The sequence below is a fragment of the Tachysurus vachellii genome, chromosome 2 (assembly GCF_030014155.1).
Source record: "Tachysurus vachellii isolate PV-2020 chromosome 2, HZAU_Pvac_v1, whole genome shotgun sequence".
Taxonomy (NCBI): Eukaryota; Metazoa; Chordata; class Actinopteri; order Siluriformes; family Bagridae; genus Tachysurus; species Tachysurus vachellii.
In genome coordinates, this window is record NC_083461.1 from 2,297,349 (window position 1) to 2,318,070 (window position 20,722).

The 20,722-nt window shown below is 39.8% G+C and overlaps 3 protein-coding genes across 3 annotated transcripts in view; 1 reads left to right on the top strand and 2 right to left on the bottom strand.

Moving 5' to 3' along the window:
• Positions 1-614: 614 nt before the first annotated feature.
• On the bottom strand, positions 615-4,417 carry lrit2 (leucine-rich repeat, immunoglobulin-like and transmembrane domains 2). Its single transcript, XM_060889309.1, has 3 exons — positions 4,306-4,417; positions 3,056-3,834; positions 615-1,994 (listed from the first exon to the last, which is right to left on the bottom strand). Exons 1-3 carry the CDS (start codon positions 4,407-4,409, stop codon positions 1,201-1,203), a joined length of 1,677 nt encoding a protein of 558 aa, XP_060745292.1. The 5' UTR covers positions 4,410-4,417; the 3' UTR covers positions 615-1,200.
• A 3,567-nt stretch (positions 4,418-7,984) lies between these two features.
• Positions 7,985-12,220, bottom strand: LOC132858823 (leucine-rich repeat, immunoglobulin-like domain and transmembrane domain-containing protein 1). The gene is made up of 4 exons (XM_060889324.1): positions 11,981-12,220; positions 10,781-11,241; positions 10,387-10,692; positions 7,985-9,924 (listed from the first exon to the last, which is right to left on the bottom strand). Exons 1-4 carry the CDS (start codon positions 12,160-12,162, stop codon positions 8,888-8,890), a joined length of 1,986 nt encoding a protein of 661 aa, XP_060745307.1. The 5' UTR covers positions 12,163-12,220; the 3' UTR covers positions 7,985-8,887.
• A 3,708-nt stretch (positions 12,221-15,928) lies between these two features.
• Positions 15,929-20,722, top strand: part of rgrb (retinal G protein coupled receptor b) — a 5,883-nt gene continuing 1,089 nt past the window's right edge. The window contains exons 1-6 of the mRNA XM_060889336.1: positions 15,929-16,058; positions 16,865-17,021; positions 17,451-17,572; positions 17,764-17,923; positions 20,068-20,185; position 20,722. The exon at position 20,722 is cut by the window's right edge and continues 113 nt beyond it. Of these exons, the coding sequence (XP_060745319.1) occupies positions 15,983-16,058; positions 16,865-17,021; positions 17,451-17,572; positions 17,764-17,923; positions 20,068-20,185; position 20,722 (634 nt within the window). The 5' untranslated portion in view covers positions 15,929-15,982. The remainder of the gene's footprint in view (positions 16,059-16,864; positions 17,022-17,450; positions 17,573-17,763; positions 17,924-20,067; positions 20,186-20,721) is intronic.

Consider the following 20,722-nt stretch of genomic DNA (forward strand, 5'->3'; position numbering starts at 1 on the left):
CATAATACAAATAATGTGTATATATATATATATATATATATATATATATATATATATATATATATATATATATATACACACACACACACACAAAAATACATAAATGTTTTACAAAAAGCTAAATCAAATAATGCTCATGTTAAACACTACTAACACTGATACACACCTCATTTTAACTACGACACTCCTGTACTGAAATAATTCCAGCGGAAGCGTCTCAGACTTCCAGAAGTTTCCATGCTTTAATGCTCTGTTTATGATGAAGCTGTAGCGATGTCTGGATCTGCTCTGCTGATTAAACTCAACAATGTTTAACGACTGTTTTAATTATTCACGCTGCTCAGAAACTTTACTGTCTTTGTTTTATTTTGAATAAATATGAACAAACGTGACTGTGACATGTGAGCGGCTGTTTCTCAATTACACATCAAAAAACAGTTTAGTAGATTGTTTATTAAATACAACAAGATTACACCCACACACACACACACACACACACACACACAACGATTCTCAAAGATTTTCAACGAAAACTCAGGATTGTTCCTGTTGAAAAAAGTCCAGTCATGTCCACACAATGACTCCAGGTTAATCTCACAACAAACACACTCAGTATAACATTTATTTGTTTACATAAATCAACCAATCAGTGATCTGATAGTGATCAATACTCAGAGACAGGACATTTTGCTGTGTAATTTCAGGACATCTATTCATCATTTTAAGTTAGTCTATTGTGGGCATGGACTGTCCAGTAGACATTCCAGACCTAAAGCTTTCCTCTACGCTGTACAGCTGAGTAATGATCTATATTTTACAATATCTGCTGTCATACATTCCTCCACAGAACTTCAGCTACAGTGAAACATGTTAAAGCTAATTAGTGGAAAAGTAGGCGGGGTTAATTTGGAATAAAGCATGTGCAACCTTTCTGCCCAATCATAAAGCAGAGATGTTGCAAGTTCCACCTACACAGCAGTTTAGCAAGTAAGCAAAGAATAGCTAATCTAGGTTGCGTTGGTGTCTGTCAGGATAAAAAAGCGCAAAACTTGCTGTCAATTAAGCGTGCTCTTTTGAATATTTGAATATTAGACCACGCCTATTAGGAGAGTTCCCCTATGGTGAGTCAGTATCTTATTAACTGCTTGTGAGTCAAAATTCGATCCAGTGTTTGTGACTCGCAGATATCTGGCATGTGGGTCAGTAGAGCTGTGCGCTGTTACCCTTCTGCACTCTATCTTCCGAGCGCCGTCTCCACTTCTGTTCTTTCCCACAGTCTCTGTAAAGTCCTTCGTCGCTCGCCGCCTGGAGACTGTCAAATGTTCCCTGCCTGTTGTTTTCTTGCGAGTCCTTTGCTTCTCTCTTTCCCTGATTTCTGATGCAGACCTGAGTACAGCAATCCAAGCAGCGGATCCTGGTGTTGGTGGTACAGGCGAACATTCCTGCAGGAACTGCTAGCACCATGGCGCAAACGATCACAATGATGTGGATGAGTCGCTCGCGCTGCTCTAATTCATTCGTACTGCTCCCTGTCACGAAAACAATACACTGTTCAGGACGAGGCAACTGATTCTTCAGCGACACGCACACCTCGTACTTGGTAGCTGGTTCCAGATCATTCACCGAGTACTTGTTGATGCCAGGGCCAACATACAGAGCCTCTTTTTTTGGAGCATCATAACGACCGAAATGGACAGTAAACCAGGTTTCAGAAGGTTTCTCTGTTGCCGCATACCACTCGATGGTAATACCGTACACCGTCTGCTTGGTGATTCGTATATCGATGTAGATGTTTTCGTTGACAGAAGGCAGAGGAAAGCCAGGGGACATCACGAAGGAAGCGTTGGAGTGCAGGACGTTGAGCTGGATGCTAACAGAGGAATTCCCAATGAAGTTGCTGGCACTGCATTTGTAGAGGCCGTGATCCGATGAGCGCACTGATGGTATGATTAATGCTGAGATGATCATATCTTCATTCACCTGAGACTGAGAAACTACACAGAGAGGAACAGACAAAGGAGAACGTGAAGATGATAAGAACACAAAACGTTTTTTTCTAAACAGTAAAGAAGTGAAAGTTTATTTTTTCATCAGGAAAATTATCAGTTAAAATTATTAGTTAAAATAGGGCTACAGTAACTAAAGCTAGATTAAGTTTGTTAAGCCACGCCTACACAACCTGTTCTCTTACCATCTTCAGCCTGATGTGATGTCAGTGCAGTTTTCCTGAAGATGCACATGTTTAAAAAAATGTAACTAGTGAAGATTGTCTAAGTGTTCCTCAGGAGGTCCTTCTGCCATTTTCAAATTCTATACAGACATTATTTTGTAAACTGGATTAAATTATGATGTCAAACAAATACCATCTATAGAACATCCCTAGATTATCCACCTGCCAGTGCATAAATGTTCACTAGTGTATCATGTCTATCATAGACAATTCACCTCCACACCACCAGAGGGCAGTCTTACATGCACAGTTAATTCTTTATATTGCTCAGTTAATGTAAACATCTTGCCTCGACTTGGCTCTGGTATTCTGGTGTTTTTGTTTAATAAAAACAAAATGGTTCTGAGTGGAGTGTTTGGTGTCTGAAACTTTCTAGATCCTGTAGCATTCCCAGCATTCCAAAAGTGTCCAGATACATCTCCTAAACATAAGTGTGATCAGAATCCAGTGTGTTGGATTTTAGCTTTTACCAATTTTAGCTACTCAATAAAACTCTTTAATCAGTGTGAATACAGTGTGAATCAAACTAAACTGATGCTGTAATAAGTGTAAAAGTGCACTATCTGCTAGTTGGTTTGTAATGCCTATAATGCTATTATCTTTAAGCTATCATTAGCCTTTGTGAATTTTCAGTAGAAGGAAGCTAAAAAATATAGAATTTTTGTAAACCTCAGGAAATACTGTTGTTATTTAACAAATAAAGATCTTCAGTTAGTTAAATTTGTTTTAATAATGTGATTGGACTGTAGACATGCTAATCATATTTTTGCATCTGAGCATGTATTAGCATGATTCGTCTGCTCCTCAGCTGAGCAGTTCCTTTACCTGTGAATCCTCTGATGGATTTTAGACTGTAGCTCCATCGAACCACAGCATCGGGCCTCGCCTTCACAAAGCACCTCAGCGTGGTGTTGGACCCTGGCATTGCCGTGACATTAGCGTTGGGCGTAGAACTTTCTGGCTTTAGACAATTCCTCAGCTCAACCTCATGGAAAAACTTTCCTGCTTTGGTCTTCGGAGAGGAGCAGGACAGGTACGAGTTCATCAGGATGATAGGCGGACTGACGGATTTGACAAAGTTGACGAAGCCTTTGAGCCGGCAATCACACATCCACTGGTTATCATGCAGCGCTAAGACCATGTTAGTTTCGCTCTCCTTCCACCTGCTGTGCTTTCGCCCCTGATAGCGAGGCCAGTTGAGGAAAACATCCGGGGAGATCACCGTAAGCTGATTGAAAGATAAATCTAAATAGGTCAGTGAGGGCAGGTGGCGTAGAGCGAACTCTGGCAGCACATCCAAACGGTTGTGCTTCAGATCCAGGATTCTGAGTTGCGGTGTTTCCTGAAAGGCCGTCCACGGCACGCTCCTCAGTTTATTCCCTTCCAGCCTGAGCTCAGTCAGGTTAGACAGACCCTCAAGGCTCTTCATATTCATCAGTGTGATGGTGTTAAAGTTCAGCCACAGTGACTCCAAGGCACTGATCGTGGAAAAAGCTCTTTGGGGTATTTCTGTAAGACGTAAATTCTCAATTCTGATTTTTATGAAATCTCCAGGCAGGTTCTCAGGAATTGATCCTAAAGCAGTTCCCATGCACAATAAAGACCTGGAAGAGAAAGAAGTACATTGAACAATGTTGATTAACCACAGCTGATTTGTTTTATCAGAAGCTGTTGATTAAGTTCTAGAACAGCAGTTCTGATAGTAGAGCAGCTGCACATCATAAAGCATTAATGCACTCCTTATAATATGCTATAATTTCGATGACAACTGCTCATTCAATGGGTAACGTAACAGTTCAAGTTAAGCTTTAACTAAGTTTTCCCACATCTTAAGGACAGAGGAGTCAAACTTTTTTGCAGAATTAAATGTAACTACTGAGTTGAGTTAAACACTTGGGGATGTGGTGTTACAGGAAAATAACCATCTTTGGTTATGAGTGGTGACAGTAACTCCACTTACAGCTTGTGCCTAGCATGTGTTACTCCTCACATATTATCACATACAGTAATATACTAACGCAGATAGATCCTTCACCTCCAAGCTGTTTATCTCAGCAGTTTATTAGCTGACTCACCTTCCAGCACTGTCCTCAGTGCACGAGCATCCCGTCACGCAGGACCCGACCGCTAAATAGACCTGATAGAGAAGCAGCAGTGCTGTTAGCACCGAGGAGAACATGCTCACAGTGTGGCTGGAGGCAGGAGTGAGGAGCCGGCTGGTCTGCAGGACATGTCCGAGCGCTTGCACCACTTAAGCTCATTGTGCTTAATCCGCCTGATGCAACTCTCGAGGAGGTGAAGGATGGTGCAAATTTATCCACAGAGCCTTTAGAAATCATGATACACATTAATCCACTCTAACACTGGAGCACAATCCAGAAGATGGATGAATCCTCAGGATATTGGAGTGGAATGATTATTAGTCTTTGTGAAATGGATGAAATGATGACGTTAGTGAATGATTGACAGGTGAGTATAGGGCAGATTTGTGTTGTGTTGGAGCACAGAGAAGAGGATTGTGGGTAAGTGTAGTGTCTCAACTTATTGCCAGATGAGTTATTATATAATTTATTATATAGTATTATTGGAGACTTAAAGGATTAGCAGTTAGCAAGTTAGCCTCGCAAGTCTCCAGGGTTGGGGTTTAATTCCTACCACTTCTCTCTGCAATGTGTTGGTACCCCAACCAGCCTTGTGAAGGTCCCTGGGATAGACTCCAGGTTCTCCTTCCATCCTGTGTAGGATAAGCAGTAGAGAAGATGGATGGATTACTACTATTATGTTTAGGGTTTGGTCAGATGACTCTGACAAAACCTTGGAATTCAGACTTTGAGTTCTGAAACCAGTAAATTGTAAAGTTTTCAAACAACAAAGATTGCATTCAGTGACTTCCATCTTCCACAGCTGGGACCTGCTCATGGTCCAGATCTGCTCTTTGTATGTGTGTTAAATACCTGATACGAGAAGAGGGAAACTGAGGAAAATACTCTCAACAAGAGTGCACCCTGTAGCAGCAGTGCATTCTGGGATTTTGAGTAAGAAAAGTATGTCACACTTTTGTTTTTTAGAGCTTAAATTAAAACTCATCTATTTGTATTGCTTATGTTTAAGTAATCATTCTTCCACATTAAACACCACTGTGACTGTGCTAGTGATACATCATCCCTGTCTGACGTCACAGCACCAACACCAACCAGTATATTAGCACCAGAATCGTTAAACACATCAGAATTAATGAACTTCCTGTGTTTCATGTGGTTAATCAGGATAGAGTTGAACGTAACCCTTTAAACTCTTTATTATTCATTTTACATCAGACTTGTAGAATGAAGATCCATTTTCCTTCCAGCTTTAACTTAAATAGATTCACTACATCAGAATGTAAGACGTGAAGATTGTCTAAGTATTCCTCAGGAGGTCCTTCTACCATCTTTTATTCTGATTAGATAATCTTGAAACTTGGATCCAAAACTTAACTGACCTCCTGAGTGTGTTGATGTCACTACAAGAGGCAGTGCAGCAGACAGATAAAGCTCTATTTCAGCTTCAGATTAGCGCCGAGTCTGACATTGCTGGTTTTCACACAAGGGATCCAATTAGCCGAAGTTCAGTTTAATTATCGCTAATAAGTAAGTCGCTTCTAACAGCTCTGAGAGATACAAACACAAACTGTTTAGCGCCTTTGTGGAGTAAATAAAAGCGTTTAAATTGAGATAGTTATGACGTTCTCGCTCGGTCTGATATCAGCAAAAAGTGTGGATCGGATATTAGAGGAAAAATATCTGATCCTGTAACTAATGGATATTAAAATATTTTAATTGATTAATTTTTTTGTGAGAAGGAATGGAAATGTTTACATATAAAATATACCCAGATAGTTTATTTTTGGTTGTATTTATACTTCTTTGCAGTGTAAGTGAATTTAACTGAATAAATTGTGGTTCTGCTTCGGCCCATCTCTGTAATATTTCCATTAATATTTGCAATAATTGAAAGTAGTTTTTAAATTTGGTGTCAGCTGATTTTCCAGGATTCAGTGTTACTGGAAAGTCTTATTTTACATCTCTATCTACTGTTTATTATATAAAACAATTAACCTAAAACCCAGAAGCCCTTAGCGTGACACGGCGTCACTGAAACACACAAAGCTTATTGTCCCTAATCTCCTGGTAAGACAGAGCTGGAGGCTTGCAGATTTAGATAAGACTAAATGACTGAGGAACCATGAACAGGTCTGAATTGTTGTGTTCTTCCCCACTTACATCACCAAGCAGATTAAAACCAATGGAACCAAAACAGGTGAAGAATTAAAGGTGCAATAAGTGATTTATTTACTAAAAAATATTAATGCAGTGGAAGTGTGTTTTGTGGCTAAGAAAAGCCTTTTTTAAAATAAAGATGCCCCTAACTCCCCTGAACTCACATGTCCATCTGTTTGGACAGTAAACTTGGCAGAACTTGTCAGTGCTCAAAAAATAAAATCAATTTTTTTTTTTTTGGAAAATGCTGGAAAAAGGTTGGAAAATGTTACTAGCTAAAAACTCACCAGAGCTCATAAGAAAGAAATATTATGATGTCCCAATGCTGATGTACTTCATTTAGCTGGAGACCTGGGATTAGTCTCCTACATACTGTATAAGACTCTAAACAATGACTGATTTAACTGGATTAATTAAAAAAATATATATTAGATGAATTGATATTTGAATATTTTAATTGATCTAATGAGAGTTTTGTGTGAACAAGGTTCAACGTTGTGGTGAAACTGTATGAGTAAAACAGATGAGTAACTAATCTCCCAGTGCCAGTTTAAACATCCAGTTTTCATCTAAAATCTGTTTTAGACTCATTTTATCCTAAAGAAACGGAAAGATTCTCAGACCTCCACTGAGACTCCGTGAGGATCCTGAGACATCTAGAGATCTACCAGCTCCAGTTGGACTCTGTGATACTAAAGAGGAGATGTGAACTCCATGTGATCCTTACACCAATACAACATTTATCAGACTGTATATTTATAATCACACCCCCAGTGTCACCCATATGAGGATGAGGTTCCTTTTTAAGTCTGGTTCCTCTCAAGGTTTCTTCCTTACCAATTTAAGGGAGTTTTTCCTCCCCACAGTCACCTGAGTCACCTCAGACTTGCTCAATGGGGAAAAATACATATACATATATACTGTGAACTATATATATCTTGAATTTTTGTTATATTAATTCTTTATACTTCTCCTTATGTTTACCTTCTGCTCTATGTTTATGTTCTGTAAAGCTGCTTTGAGATGATGTCCATTGTAAAAAGCGCTATACAAATAAACTTGAATTGAATTGAAAAATTCTCATGTCCCTGGACACGTCTATTCACAGTGCTCGCTGCGTTTGAACTTAATCTTATTGGAAAGACTGAAAAGACTTGATGCTGGTTTGCAAAGAGGAATTAAAAACATTAGAAATTCAGTAGAAAAAGTTATCTAAATTTCTGTAAAATGTTTATTTGTGCTCACATTTTAAGAGAAAAACATTTAAGAAATAAATATTTAAAACAAAAGAGAAATCATGCATCATACACGTCTAATACTGTACACAAAACTTTGAGGTACACGTGAAAGAGAGAGAGAGAGAGAGAGAGAGAGAGAGAGAGAGAGAGAGAGAGAGGGAGAGAGCGAGAGAGAGAGAGACAGAGGGAGAGAGAGAGGGAGAGAGCGAGAGAGAGAGGGAGAGAGAGGGAGAGGGAGAGAGAGAGAGCGGGAGAGAGAGAGAGGGAGAGAGAGAGGGAGAGAGAGAGAGAGAGAGAGAGAGAGATTCTTCTCGTCATTTCCAGGCTTTCACTTTTTACAAGTGTTTCCTGAATTCTTCCCTTCTTCTTTATTTATTCATTCATTGCTCAAGACATTTTGTTTTAGAAAAGTATGTGCACCCCCGGGCCATCACTCCCATATGACACACTTATTTATTCTCTTCTCTTTGTTGTTATAATCAGCTCCAAACTTCTTTTGAAAGCTTTTGCACTACATGTTGGATTGTGTTTGTGGGGATTAGACACAAGAGCATTAGTGAGATCAGACATTGATGTTGGTGAGGAGGTCTGGGGTTCAGTTGGTGTTCAGTGGGGCTGAGTCAGAGTCAGGGCTCGATGTAGGACACTTGAGTTCTTCGCTCCAACCTTCATCTTCACATGATGTCTTTATGGAGCTCCTTTGTGCACAGGGACATTGTTCTGATGGAGCAGGGTTTGGACTCTTAGCTCCTTAATTAGGACTCTGTCAGCGTGTTTGAAGAAGAAGCTCTTATGGGGGGTGGGGGTGCTCAGGGGTGCAGATACTTTTGGCCTTATAGTGTTTAAATTGCATGTATTATTAAAAGCAGTAACGATAAAGACACATCATTCAGACTCACGGATTTACAGCAATTAAGTGTCTTGTTTGATGATCACATGATCACATGATGTATCTTTGCAAGGCTGTGATGAGATTTCTTTACACATACAAGAACATTTCCATTTTCAGTGACTTAATAAAATCTCTGGCAACCCATGTTTGTCATTCCAAGTATTCCAGGGATAGTCTCCAGATCTACTGACCGGAATTAAAACACATACTGCAGATCAGAAAAAGAATGAATGGATAAATGATGTCCGTGTTTGATCCTGATGAGACTTTAGCAGTAATACTCATTAGGATGTCCTTCAGTTCTGTTAACGGCCTCTGAGTCGACGCTGGAGCGAGCTGAGAGCAGCCGGTTGGATTCGTCCTGGTTGAGGCGGTTGAGGTACTCTGCTTCCACCCCTTTAGCCTTGCCAGCTGGTGTGAGCGTTTCGAAGGTCACGTAGGAGTCCTGGACGTCTTTCGATCTTCTTCCCATGAGCTTCTGGAGTCGTCTCTTCAGAGCACCACAGCAAACGATCAGTGTGAGGGGCACTGCGATGACACAGGCCACCGTGATCACCACTACGTTGATGAGCTTTTGAGTGCCACTAGCACTTGCTGCCTCATCAGTTGAGAAGATCACACACTGCTCCTTCTTTGGGATTAGACCTTTCACACACACACAGGCAATATACTTGGTTTTTGGAACGAGGCCTTCGATGGTGACCCGATGCTTCCCAGGTCCCACATTGATGCGTCTCATGTCTCTTTCACCGAATACAGCATAAAGAACACTAAACCATGTAGTGTTGGTCGCAGACGGAGCTCGCCAGTTAATCAACACGGTGTGGTCGGTGTCTCCGATGACTTTGACGGAGCGTACCACTCTTCTCTCTGGACCTTGCTGGAGGGAGGAAGCGTTGGCCGCCAAATTGCTCAACACGTTCTTATCCACATCCATTTCTAAACCGGTCGCTGACGTTTTTCCATCCAACACTCCATCAGAGGTGCTGTAGCTCTCGATCTTTGATGACACTATGGATTTTGATGCATTAAAAGTCTCAATGATGGAGGTTGGAGGAATGTATCTTGCGATGAGCTTCTCCTGATATGCAGCCCGACCAAAGCCTCCATTCTTCTTGGTGCCAGTTTTCTTTACAGCAGCCTCACTGACCTGCCGTGTTTCTGAAATAATGAGTGAGATCATGGCATTGGCACTGCCCACAAAATTAGAGGCTCTGCAGACGTATTTGCCGGAGTCATGAGAGGACACATTGAGGATGCTGAGGATGGACCAGGTGATGCCTTCAGCTGAAAGTTCCTCATGAACTGTAAAGTGGAAGGAGAGTGACAATCTGTTATTTGGCACAATTTCCATGGAGATAGTGTAGAACTGACTTCTGTTCTCATCAGAAGATCTTTATTGGTTCTACTACATGGTAGAAACCCCCCAAATTCCCTCTGGCTATAGTGTCAAGTGTCCTAAATGTTATCAAGTGTGCATCTTCCTTCTAGCACCAATTAGTTAGTCTATCCCTTAGAGGGAACCGTGAATAGGCTCTGTGTAGAACCTTAAAAACGAGCTAAGAACCCTCATTTAAGGGCCATTCAGACCTCAGACCTCACATGTAGGCTGAAGTATCACAAAATATCAGCATCAGTTGCTGCATAACTCGAATACAAGAATACTTTCTTATGTTTATATTGATGTAGATTTCAGACTATGATCCTAACAGTAACTTCTCTGTGCTTATTTTAGGTAAGTGGGAAAAAACGAGACATTTTATTCACCGGTTCCATTGATGGCTTTTCCGTCAGCACGGGACCAGGTGAGTTGAGGCATCGGGACTCCAACTGTGCCACAGCGGAGGAGAACCTTGTTGCCTACCAAGCTGCGAACTTTAGCCACGGCTGTGTGGACTCGTGGTACCTGACACCTCTGTATCTCCACATCCACAAAGAGCACACCAGAAAAGCTCTCCGGCTCCGAACAGCGCAGGTGACTGTCAGTGAAGGCAGATGTGGAGGACGGAGACTTCTGGAACTGAACCAGGTCAAACAGACGACAGTCACATTGCCACGGGTTATCATGAAGGCCTGGGGATAAAAATAAGCTTTCTGAGCAAATTGATATTAATGCAAAGGAATCAGAAAAATAATCTATTTATTCAATAATCCACTTTACCCAAAATTATCTTGGATTCCTCAGGCTCCTGAGGCAGTTTTGCTGAGAACCACATCAGCAGCACTTCAGATGGCACAGTAGTGAGACTGTTACTGGACAAATCGAGGTAAGTGAGGTTTCTGATATAGACGGCCGCCTCGGATGGGATGCTGTTGATCCTGTTGTTGTGCAAATCCAGGAGCCTGAGGTCTGGCACGTCAGTTAAACTCTCCCACGGGAAAGAGGTGATAAAATTACCCTCCAGACGGAGCTCAGTGAGCATGCTCAGGCCACGAAAACTGTCCACATGGACAACGGAGAGAGAATTGAAGGACATCCAGAGGAACTCCAGATTCCTGAGGGAGATAAAGGCCTCACTGGAGATTTGGGTAATGTCAGTCTTTTCAATACGAAGCTTTGTGACGTCCGAGGGGAAGTCGGTGGGGATGGAGGTGAGCTCAGGATCACTGCACAGTACACTCCTGACCAGAGATAATCAATAAACACAAAGGAAATGAACAGGGATAAAGATATGATCCAGATTTTATTTAGATAACCAGTTAGTAATTAAACCACAGGACATACAAATTCATGATTATTAGAAAAAACATCTGTAATATTTTCCTGTGAAGAAAAATGTGTTTCATTAATGTTTCCGAAAAGAGTCTTCAGTGTCAGTCAGAGGATGTGAACCAGTCAGAGGAAAAGCTGGAACTTTAAGTTTCCCTACATCTTTTAGGACAGAAGAGTTTAACGTGACTCCGTCCAGGGTGTATCCTGCCTTGATGCCCGATGATGCCTGAGTTAGGCACAGGTTCCCCGTGACCCGAGGTAGTTCGGATAAGCGGTAGGAAATGAGTGAGAGTGAGTGAGTTTAATGTGTTGTTTTTTAACATACCTGTACTGTGGCGGAAGAAGAGACATGAAACTCATATTTGTAGTAAAATAGTTTCTCCTCCTCATCTTTCAGTGTTAATTTATTATTCTAACAGCACACCGAAGTGTTTACAGACAAATTTCATATCATCTGGAGACAAAAATCGGCATCGCTGATGATTTGATGTGATATTTAGTGTACTGCGTTGTTCATCTGATCTAGCTGAGCCTGTACTATAAAAGATTAAAGAGCACTCGGGTTAATCTCATACTTATTCTAGACAGGATTAAAAACCTGCTCTGTAAATGTTCTCCGTACACAAAACGAAACAAACGGGTTCTTACCGGGCCTTGGATCCGTCGCTGAGTTTGTGGTAAAAGCAGCTACATCGTACTGGACAGGCGGCGCTCAGGACAGGAAGTCCGGTGGAGAAGACCAAACCCAAACACAAAGACAGAAAGACGAACATGTTGCCACCGTGCCCTAATGACTGGCTTGTGTTAAAAAACAGAAGAAAGAAGAACATGAAGGATAAGAGATGTCTGATGGTGTCTCTGCAGCAGCAACATGGTGGTGTCTCTGTGTCTCAGTCGTCCATGTCCATGCTGCTGCTGCTCTGAATCCCCAGATAAAAAGGATAGAGCAGGATTAAGGAAAGGACGCGGGTTACTTTCATTTACGTGATTAATTCCTTCCTGGAAGCTCATAGGCCGCGTGCTCGCCTTTTGATTATATACATTCAGACGTCTGATTGGACGGCTAAATATGGAGATTATGAAGAGTTTAATGATGATGGTCTTGTTGTTCATGCATCAGTTCAGTTGAGTCATGATGTGAGAAACGCAACACTGACAAATGGCTCAATAAATCGAAGAAAATCCTTAAAGATATCCTAATAATCGATGCATTAACAAGGTTATAGCTATAGGTTGTGTTACAAAAGATCAATTTATGAAAAAAAAATTTTGACAGCTTTACTGTCTATAATTTCAAGTCATATTTGACTTTTTAATCTATTTATAGTTAGAAAAAATGTCAAAAGAACTTCAAATACAAGAAAAGAATACAAGAGCGTTCTTTGTACACATTCCTGTGTATGAGCTGTTGCTATAGAAACCATAACACTTTAAAATAAAGCTGTGGCTACGCTGCTGTCAGCTCATTTTAAATGATAAAGGTTTTCATTAGGGAGAAATTAATCTCAGATGTTCTTTTAGCTCTTTTAAAGCTCCACTCAGGCATCTGTTGTTCCCATGACCAGCGTTTGTTGTTAGCCAAAATCCTCAGTGCTAATCACCTCGCTGTAAGTAGCAGTGAATCAGGATTACTGCAGCCAGGATTCCAGTTCTGACCGAAAATCTACAGCATGTACACAAGCCGACGTACACTGTGGCCTTCATCACTGAAACGGTGGCTGAGTTTTAAAAAAATAAAGACACTTTGATTTTCCTTTACTGTATCTGGAAATTTCCATGTATTTCTCTGAGGTTTTAATAAATCGTGGCTTTGGCATAAACTCATACTGAATAAACCACGGGACCTAAATCAAAGGTTGCATCACATTCAGCAACATGGTCACATGATCACAAATAACACATTCATCACCTTACAATATATCTGTTCATATTGTGCAGATGAACTGATATAACCACACATCAACCATAACATTAAAACCAGCTGCCTGATACTAAGCAGGTTCCCACGGTGACACTCCGAGAACTGATGGACTCCATCACGATCTCTGAAGGTGTGATGTGGTTTCAGCCATCAGGACATGTAATAAACTGAGCTTAGTAAGTCCTGTAAGTTGTCAGGTAGATCCTCCCTGGATCAGACATGTCCAGCACTCCTCACAGAAGCTTGAACAGACTGACATCTGAGGAAACTGGAGGCTTCACCAAGGAGTCAACACCATGAACCTCAAACCGTCCCTGGATTTTTGCGGCACTTCAGCAAGCATTATCCTGCTGAAAGAGGACACTGACATTAGGGAACAGCGTTAACATGCACCAGTGTTTATGTAGGTGGTTTGTGTCACAGTATCATCCTTTTGAGCACAGGTTTCCCAGCAGGAGATGTTCTGACCCAGTCGTCCGTCGCAATGTGGCTCGTATCAATTACAATTCACATTTTAACTTCTTCCGTCAAAACAACATTGAGAACTGACTGTTTACTTCCTGTCTAATAAACCCCACCCCCTGAGAGGTGCCACTGTAATCAGCGATATTCACTTCATCTGTCAGTGGCTTTAATAATATGGCTGAGGTGTGGCTGTGTATACACATATAGACATATACACATATACACGTACTGTATACACATATACACATACACATACTGTATACACATATACACATATAGACATATACACATATACACATACTGTATACACATATACACATACACATACTGTATACACATATACACATATACACATACTGTATACACATATACACATACACATACTGTATACACATATACACATATACACATATACACATACTGTATACACATATACTCATATACACATATACACATACTGTATACACATATACTCATATACACATATACACATACTGTATACACATATACACATATAGACATATACACATATACACATACTGTATACACATATACACATATACACATACTGTATACACATATACTCATATACACATATACACATACTGTATACACATATACACATACACATACTGTATACACATATACACATATACACATACTGTATACACATATACACATACACATACTGTATACACATATACACATATACACATACTGTATACACATATACACATATACACATACTGTATACACATATACACATATACACATACTGTATACACATATACTCATATACACATATACACATACTGTATACACATATACACATACACATACTGTATACACATATACACATACACATACTGTATACACATATACACATATACACATACGCATACTGTATACACATATACACATACTGTATACACATATACACATACACATACTGTATACACATATACACATACTGTATACACACATACACATACTGTATACACATATACACATACTGTATACACATATACACATACTGTATACACATATACACATATACACATACTGTATACACATATACACATACTGTATACACATATACACATACTGTATACACACATACACATACTGTATACACATATACACATACTGTATACACACATACACATACTGTATACACATATACACATACTGTATACACACATACACATACTGTATACACATATACACATACTGTATACACATATACACATACTGTATACACATATACACATACTGTATACACATATACACATATACACATACACATACTGTATACACATATACACATATACACATACTGTATGCACATATACACATATACACATATACACATACTGTATACACATATACACATATACACATACTGTGTACACATATACACATATACACATATACACATACTGTATACACATATACACATATACACATACTGTATACACATATACGCATATACACATATACACATACTGTATACACATATACACATATACACATACTGTATACACATATACACATATACACATACTGTATACACATATACACATATACACATACTGTATACACATATACACATATACACATATACACATACGTACTGTATACACATATACACATAATGTATACACATATAGACATACTGTATACACATATACACATATACACATACTGTATACACATATACACATACACATACTGTATACACATATACTCATATACACATATACACATACTGTATACACATATACGCATATACACACACTGTATACACATATACACATACTGTATACACATATACGCATATACACATATACACATACTGTATACACATATACACATTTAGATCCCCCAGGAAAAAGCATTTAATAATGTCGAGCATCAGCATCTCTGCAAAAGTTTATCAGAAGATGATTTGCACAGTGGTTTTAGGGGGAACTTTATGTATTGTGATGGTGTTAAAGGTGGCTGTGGATCTAATGTATGTACTCATTTATAACTAAATAAAATTCTCTCTCTCTCTCTTTCTCTCTCTCTTTCTCTCAGTCCCACAGCAGTGTATTAAGACATTCCTTCAGGCATTAATCACTCTAAAACCTCTCACATTCTCATGTTTCACGTGAAGGAGGATATAAAATCCTGCTGCTATTTTGAAAACCTTCTCATTTCAGACTCGTCTTAAGGAGCAGTGGAGTAACTGCTCACACTGTTACTGATACATTATCTGCAAAATGGCATCTCACATGTTACCTGAGGGATTCGTGGATTTTGACATGTTTGTGTTCGGCTCCATGCTGCTGGTTGGTGGTAGGTGCCAATATTTATTCATGCTCTTATACAGTAAAAGCTTAAAGTAAGTCTTTCCTCTGGCTGTTACACCGGAGACGCCTTCCATGAATGTTACATAAAAAATATAAACTTCTAAAAAAAAAGTAGTAAATATATAAGTAAATATATATGGCAAATTAAATAACTCTGTGTTGTTACTGTGGAAACAATATCATGATGGAACTGGTGTATTAATATAAACTTGCGCTAGTGTCAGCTGTAATAAAACCTAATTACCAATCAGAAAGCAGAATTCAGCTCTGATGTAATAGTAATGTATAGAAGTCATGGCCTAATGGTTAGATAGTTTGACTCCTAACCCTAAGGTTGTGGGTTCGAGTCTCGGGCCGGCAATACCACGACTGAGGTGCCCTTGAGCAAGGCACCGAACCTCCCCAACTGCTCCACGGGCGCCTCAGCATAAATGGCTGCCCACTGCTCCGGGTGTGTGTTCATGGTGTGTGTGTGTTCACTGCTGTGTGTGTGAACTTTGGATGGGTTAAATGCAGAGAACGAATTCTGAGTATGGGTCACCGTACTTAGGCGTATGTCACGTCACTAATAGTTGTAAATGTTTAGTAGTGTTAAAAATGTGTTTATATTTTGATGCAAGTGTGTGTTGATTTACAACTACAGCTTGCACAATGCTAAACTGGTGGCTAAAAGCTACATTAGCTCCGACATAAAAATGGAAAGTGTGTTGCTTTAATACACACCTTCTGTTTACCAGGCTCCAAGGTGTGTGTGCCATAATACCGTGTGTGTGTGTGTGTGTGTGTGTTTAGGTTTGCTTGGCTTCTTCCTAAACTTCATATCCATGTTGGCCTTCCTGAATGTGAAGCAGCTCAGGACTCCCAGTAACTTCTTCGTCTTCAGTCTGGCACTCGCTGATCTTGGACTCAGCTGTAACGGTCTGATCTCTGCTTACACCAGTTACCTCAGGTACACATCACTCTAAGGTACAGGTCACTCTGTGCTACACGTCATCCTGAGGTACACATCACTCTGAGGTACACAAGAATCTGAGGTACACGTGAATCTGAGGTACACATTACTTTGAGGTACATGGCACACTGAGGTTTACGTTACTTTGAGGTCCACATCACTCTGAGGTACACGTTACTTTGAGGTCCACATCACTCTGAGGTACACGTTACTTTAAGGTACATGGCACACTGAGGTACATGTTACTTTGAGGTCCACGTCACTCGGAGGTACACGTTAATTTGAGGTACGTGTGTGCCGTGAATTCAGTCACGACACACTGAATTCATATTATTTGTTTGTTTGTTTGAAGGATACATGTTGTACATGTTGTTATAGCAGTTATCTTACTTACAAGGTTTGTGTGTGTGTGTGTGTGTGTTGTAGATACTGGCCATTTGGTCCAGAGGGTTGCCAGATCCATGCTTTTCAGGGATTGTTGTCCATCTTGTTGGGAATCAGTTTTCTTGGTGCTGTAGCATGGGACCGATATCACGTTTACTGCACCAGTGAGTTCAGATAAATCCAATTTATTTCTGTCCTAGAAAACTAATCATCACATTTTGACCAAATAGCATCCAGAACTCAGCAGTGCTGCAGTGTGAACTGTTCTATTACAATTATCAAGAATATTCACAAACACACAACTACACTCAAGTGTGTGTGTGTGTGTGTGTGTGTGTGTGTGTGTGTGTTTCAGAGCAGAAGATGTTCTGGAGCACTTCTCTGACCATGAGCTCCATCATGTGGATTTTGGGGGTGCTGTGGGCTGCTCTGCCTTTACCCTTCATCGGATGGGGAGTGTTTGACTTCGAGCCCATGCATGTAGGCTGCACACTCGACTACACCAGAGGAGACAGGTACACACAAACACACACACACACACACACACACACACACACACACACACACACACACACACACACACACACACACTTCTTCACACATGAACAGTATATTTAAATGAAATTGTTTAAAAGAATGTATATAAACCTTAAATGAATAAGGTCTATATACATTCTTTAAACATATTCATTTACATATATAACATATTAATACATCTGCTACTGAGTTACATATATAACTAATAATATATAAATAATTATTCACACTTCTCCCTGGTGGAGGGTAACCAGGTTGTAAGAACTTCTTTAAAATGCCAAAAGAAGAAACAAGAGCAAGAAACAAAAAAATAGAGAGAAGGTAATTTATTGTAAACTGCATTTAAACTCAAACAGGCTGTTCATCAGCTGATTAAGGTTTAAGACCACAGCCTTTAAAAGTTAAAATCTGTGCAAAAATATGGCTTTAATGTCATTGTCCTTCAGACAGTCACACTGTGATGATCTCCTGATGGCAAAAGCAAAAAGGCTTTCTGTTTTAGAACGTGGCAGATTGTTGAGCTGCACAAAGAGCCATCACTGCTGAGGTTGGACGCAGTAAGTCAGTCATTTTAAATTTCTTAAAAAGATATTAAGAGTTATGGGACAAAAAATCAAGTGGTAGAACCAAAAATATTTCACCTGCACTGAGCCGAGGGATCCGACGGTCTGTCTGAGAAGAAAAAGGCCGAACCTCGACCCAAATTAAGGCCGTTACTGATGCTGACTGCAGCCCAATAACCATAAGATGGCATCTGCGAGAGAAGGGTTTAAAGAACAAAAAAGTCTTGGAAAGCCACGTCTCCTCCCAGACCACAAACTTGCCCCTTTGGAATTTGTTAGGGAGCAAAAAACATGGGACACTGAAAGATGGAAGAAATATTTATTCTCAGACAAGAAATAATGTAACCTGGACGGTCCTGATAGCTTCCAGTGATACTGTCATGACAAGGAGGTCCCACTGGAGATGTTTTCTACCCAGCACAGTGGAGGAAGCTCCATCATGATCTGGAGTGCTTTTTCCTTCAATGGGAAAATGGAGCTTCAGGATGTGCAGGGCGTCAAACGGCACCTGGCTAAGTGGACATGCTAAGTGGGCAGGCATCCCTCTGGACTGAGGGCCCTCGTTTGTGTGGTCTTCCAACAGAACAACGCTGTAGTTCACAACAACCGCCTGAAGAAGAACTTCTTGCAGAACAATAACGTTGCTCTTCTGGACCATCCTGCATGTTCCCCTGATCTAAATCCCCTTGAGAATCTCTGGGGATGGATGGCAAGGGAAGTTTATAAAAACGGACATCAGGTCCAGACTGTGGATGTTCTTCATGAAGCCATCTTCACCACATGCAGCAATGCTCCCACTAGCCTCCTGATATTTTGAAGCAGTTCCTACAACCTGGTTATGATCCACCAGCACGAAATACAAACACTTGGAGTGTTTCCCTGCTCTTAAGATTTTGTTCAGGAGCGTATATACATATAAGAGCTCCAGAGATACCTACAGAAGAATCTGTAGAGCCAGAGATAATGGCAGAAAAAATGGGGTTAGTGTTAGTGTTAGTGTAGCTGATGCACAGCACTGGCTCAGCTACATTCCTGGATATTTAACACAAGCTTCACACTTTATTTATTTATTTTTAGAAGATTGTTATTTTTTGCAGCATCTACATTACAGCGCAGTGAAATTCTTTCTTTTCAAACCCCAAGTGAGGACGTTGGGGTCAGAGCGCAGGGTCAGCCATGATACAGGACCCCTGGACAGAGTTAAGGTTCCCCAAAAATATTCTCAGCAATCTGTGAGAGTTACCTTATATGGAGTTTGTAGGCGTGGCCAAATGTAAAGCAACTGTGTCGAATGTGAGTAAGGATTTATGGCTGCTTGACTTTTATCACCGTCACCAAAAAATTGAGTTTAGACAGAAAAGTAAACCAAAAGCTCCGCCTTCTCTCATCATTTCATTCAAAATGTTCAGCTTCCTAATAAACCTCTGTATTTGTAATATCAGTAAAACACCTTGACACAAGACTAACCCGTGACTTTAAACTCTAGCCGTGTTTATGGTGCTAATTAAACTCCTGATGTCAGTGACATGTGGTGTGATTATCTTCTCTGTGATGGTCAGAGGTTACATCACCTACATGATGACTCTCACTGTGCTCTACCTGTCCTTCCCTCTCCTTATCATACACACCTCCTATTCCTCCATCTACACTTACTTCAAAAAGATCCACAACTTCAAGGTAACACAATTCAAACACACACACACACACACACACACTAACACAAATATTCATTCATTATTTACTGAATTTATTAACATTAAATGACCATAAACTCTAGCTTTATCACTCTAGATGATTGACAACTAACCTCAAATATTATCTTTCTTTCTTTCTTTCTTTCTTTCTTTCTTTCTTTCTTTCTTTCTTTCTTTTTTAATGAAACAAATGATAAAACTAAATAAAACTAATGATAGATTAAAGGAACCTTTAATTAGCGAAAATAAATTCTAAGAATCTTCAGCTATATAACACAAATAACACAAAAATTATACAACTGCCTTCATTTATAAACTATAAATAAATGTATTTATAAAGATCTATTTAAAGATCATTTTAAAATAATAATTTATAAATGTAAATAATTCTTATTTTTTAATTGTTTATTGTTTGTAGCTCAGGTTTATAAAAATTGTTTAAGTGCAGATTGTTTGTGTGTGTGTGTGTGTGGGTGTGTGTTTGGGTGTGTGTGTGTGTGTGTGTGTGTGTTTGTGTAGT

Coding starts and splice junctions, on each gene's coding strand:
- lrit2 (XM_060889309.1), bottom strand. CDS start 4,409: ATGTTCTCCTCGGTGCTAACAGCACTGCTGCTTCTCTATCAGGTCTAT. Junction 3,835..4,305: donor ACTGAGGACAGTGCTGGAAG/GTGAGTCAGCTA, acceptor TTTCTCTTCCAG/GTCTTTATTGTGCATGGGAA. Junction 1,995..3,055: donor ATCCATCAGAGGATTCACAG/GTAAAGGAACTG, acceptor CTCTCTGTGTAG/TTTCTCAGTCTCAGGTGAAT.
- LOC132858823 (XM_060889324.1), bottom strand. CDS start 12,162: ATGTTCTTCTTTCTTCTGTTTTTTAACACAAGCCAGTCATTAGGGCAC. Junction 11,242..11,980: donor AGCGACGGATCCAAGGCCCG/GTAAGAACCCGT, acceptor ATCTCTGGTCAG/GAGTGTACTGTGCAGTGATC. Junction 10,693..10,780: donor GGAATCCAAGATAATTTTGG/GTAAAGTGGATT, acceptor TTTTATCCCCAG/GCCTTCATGATAACCCGTGG.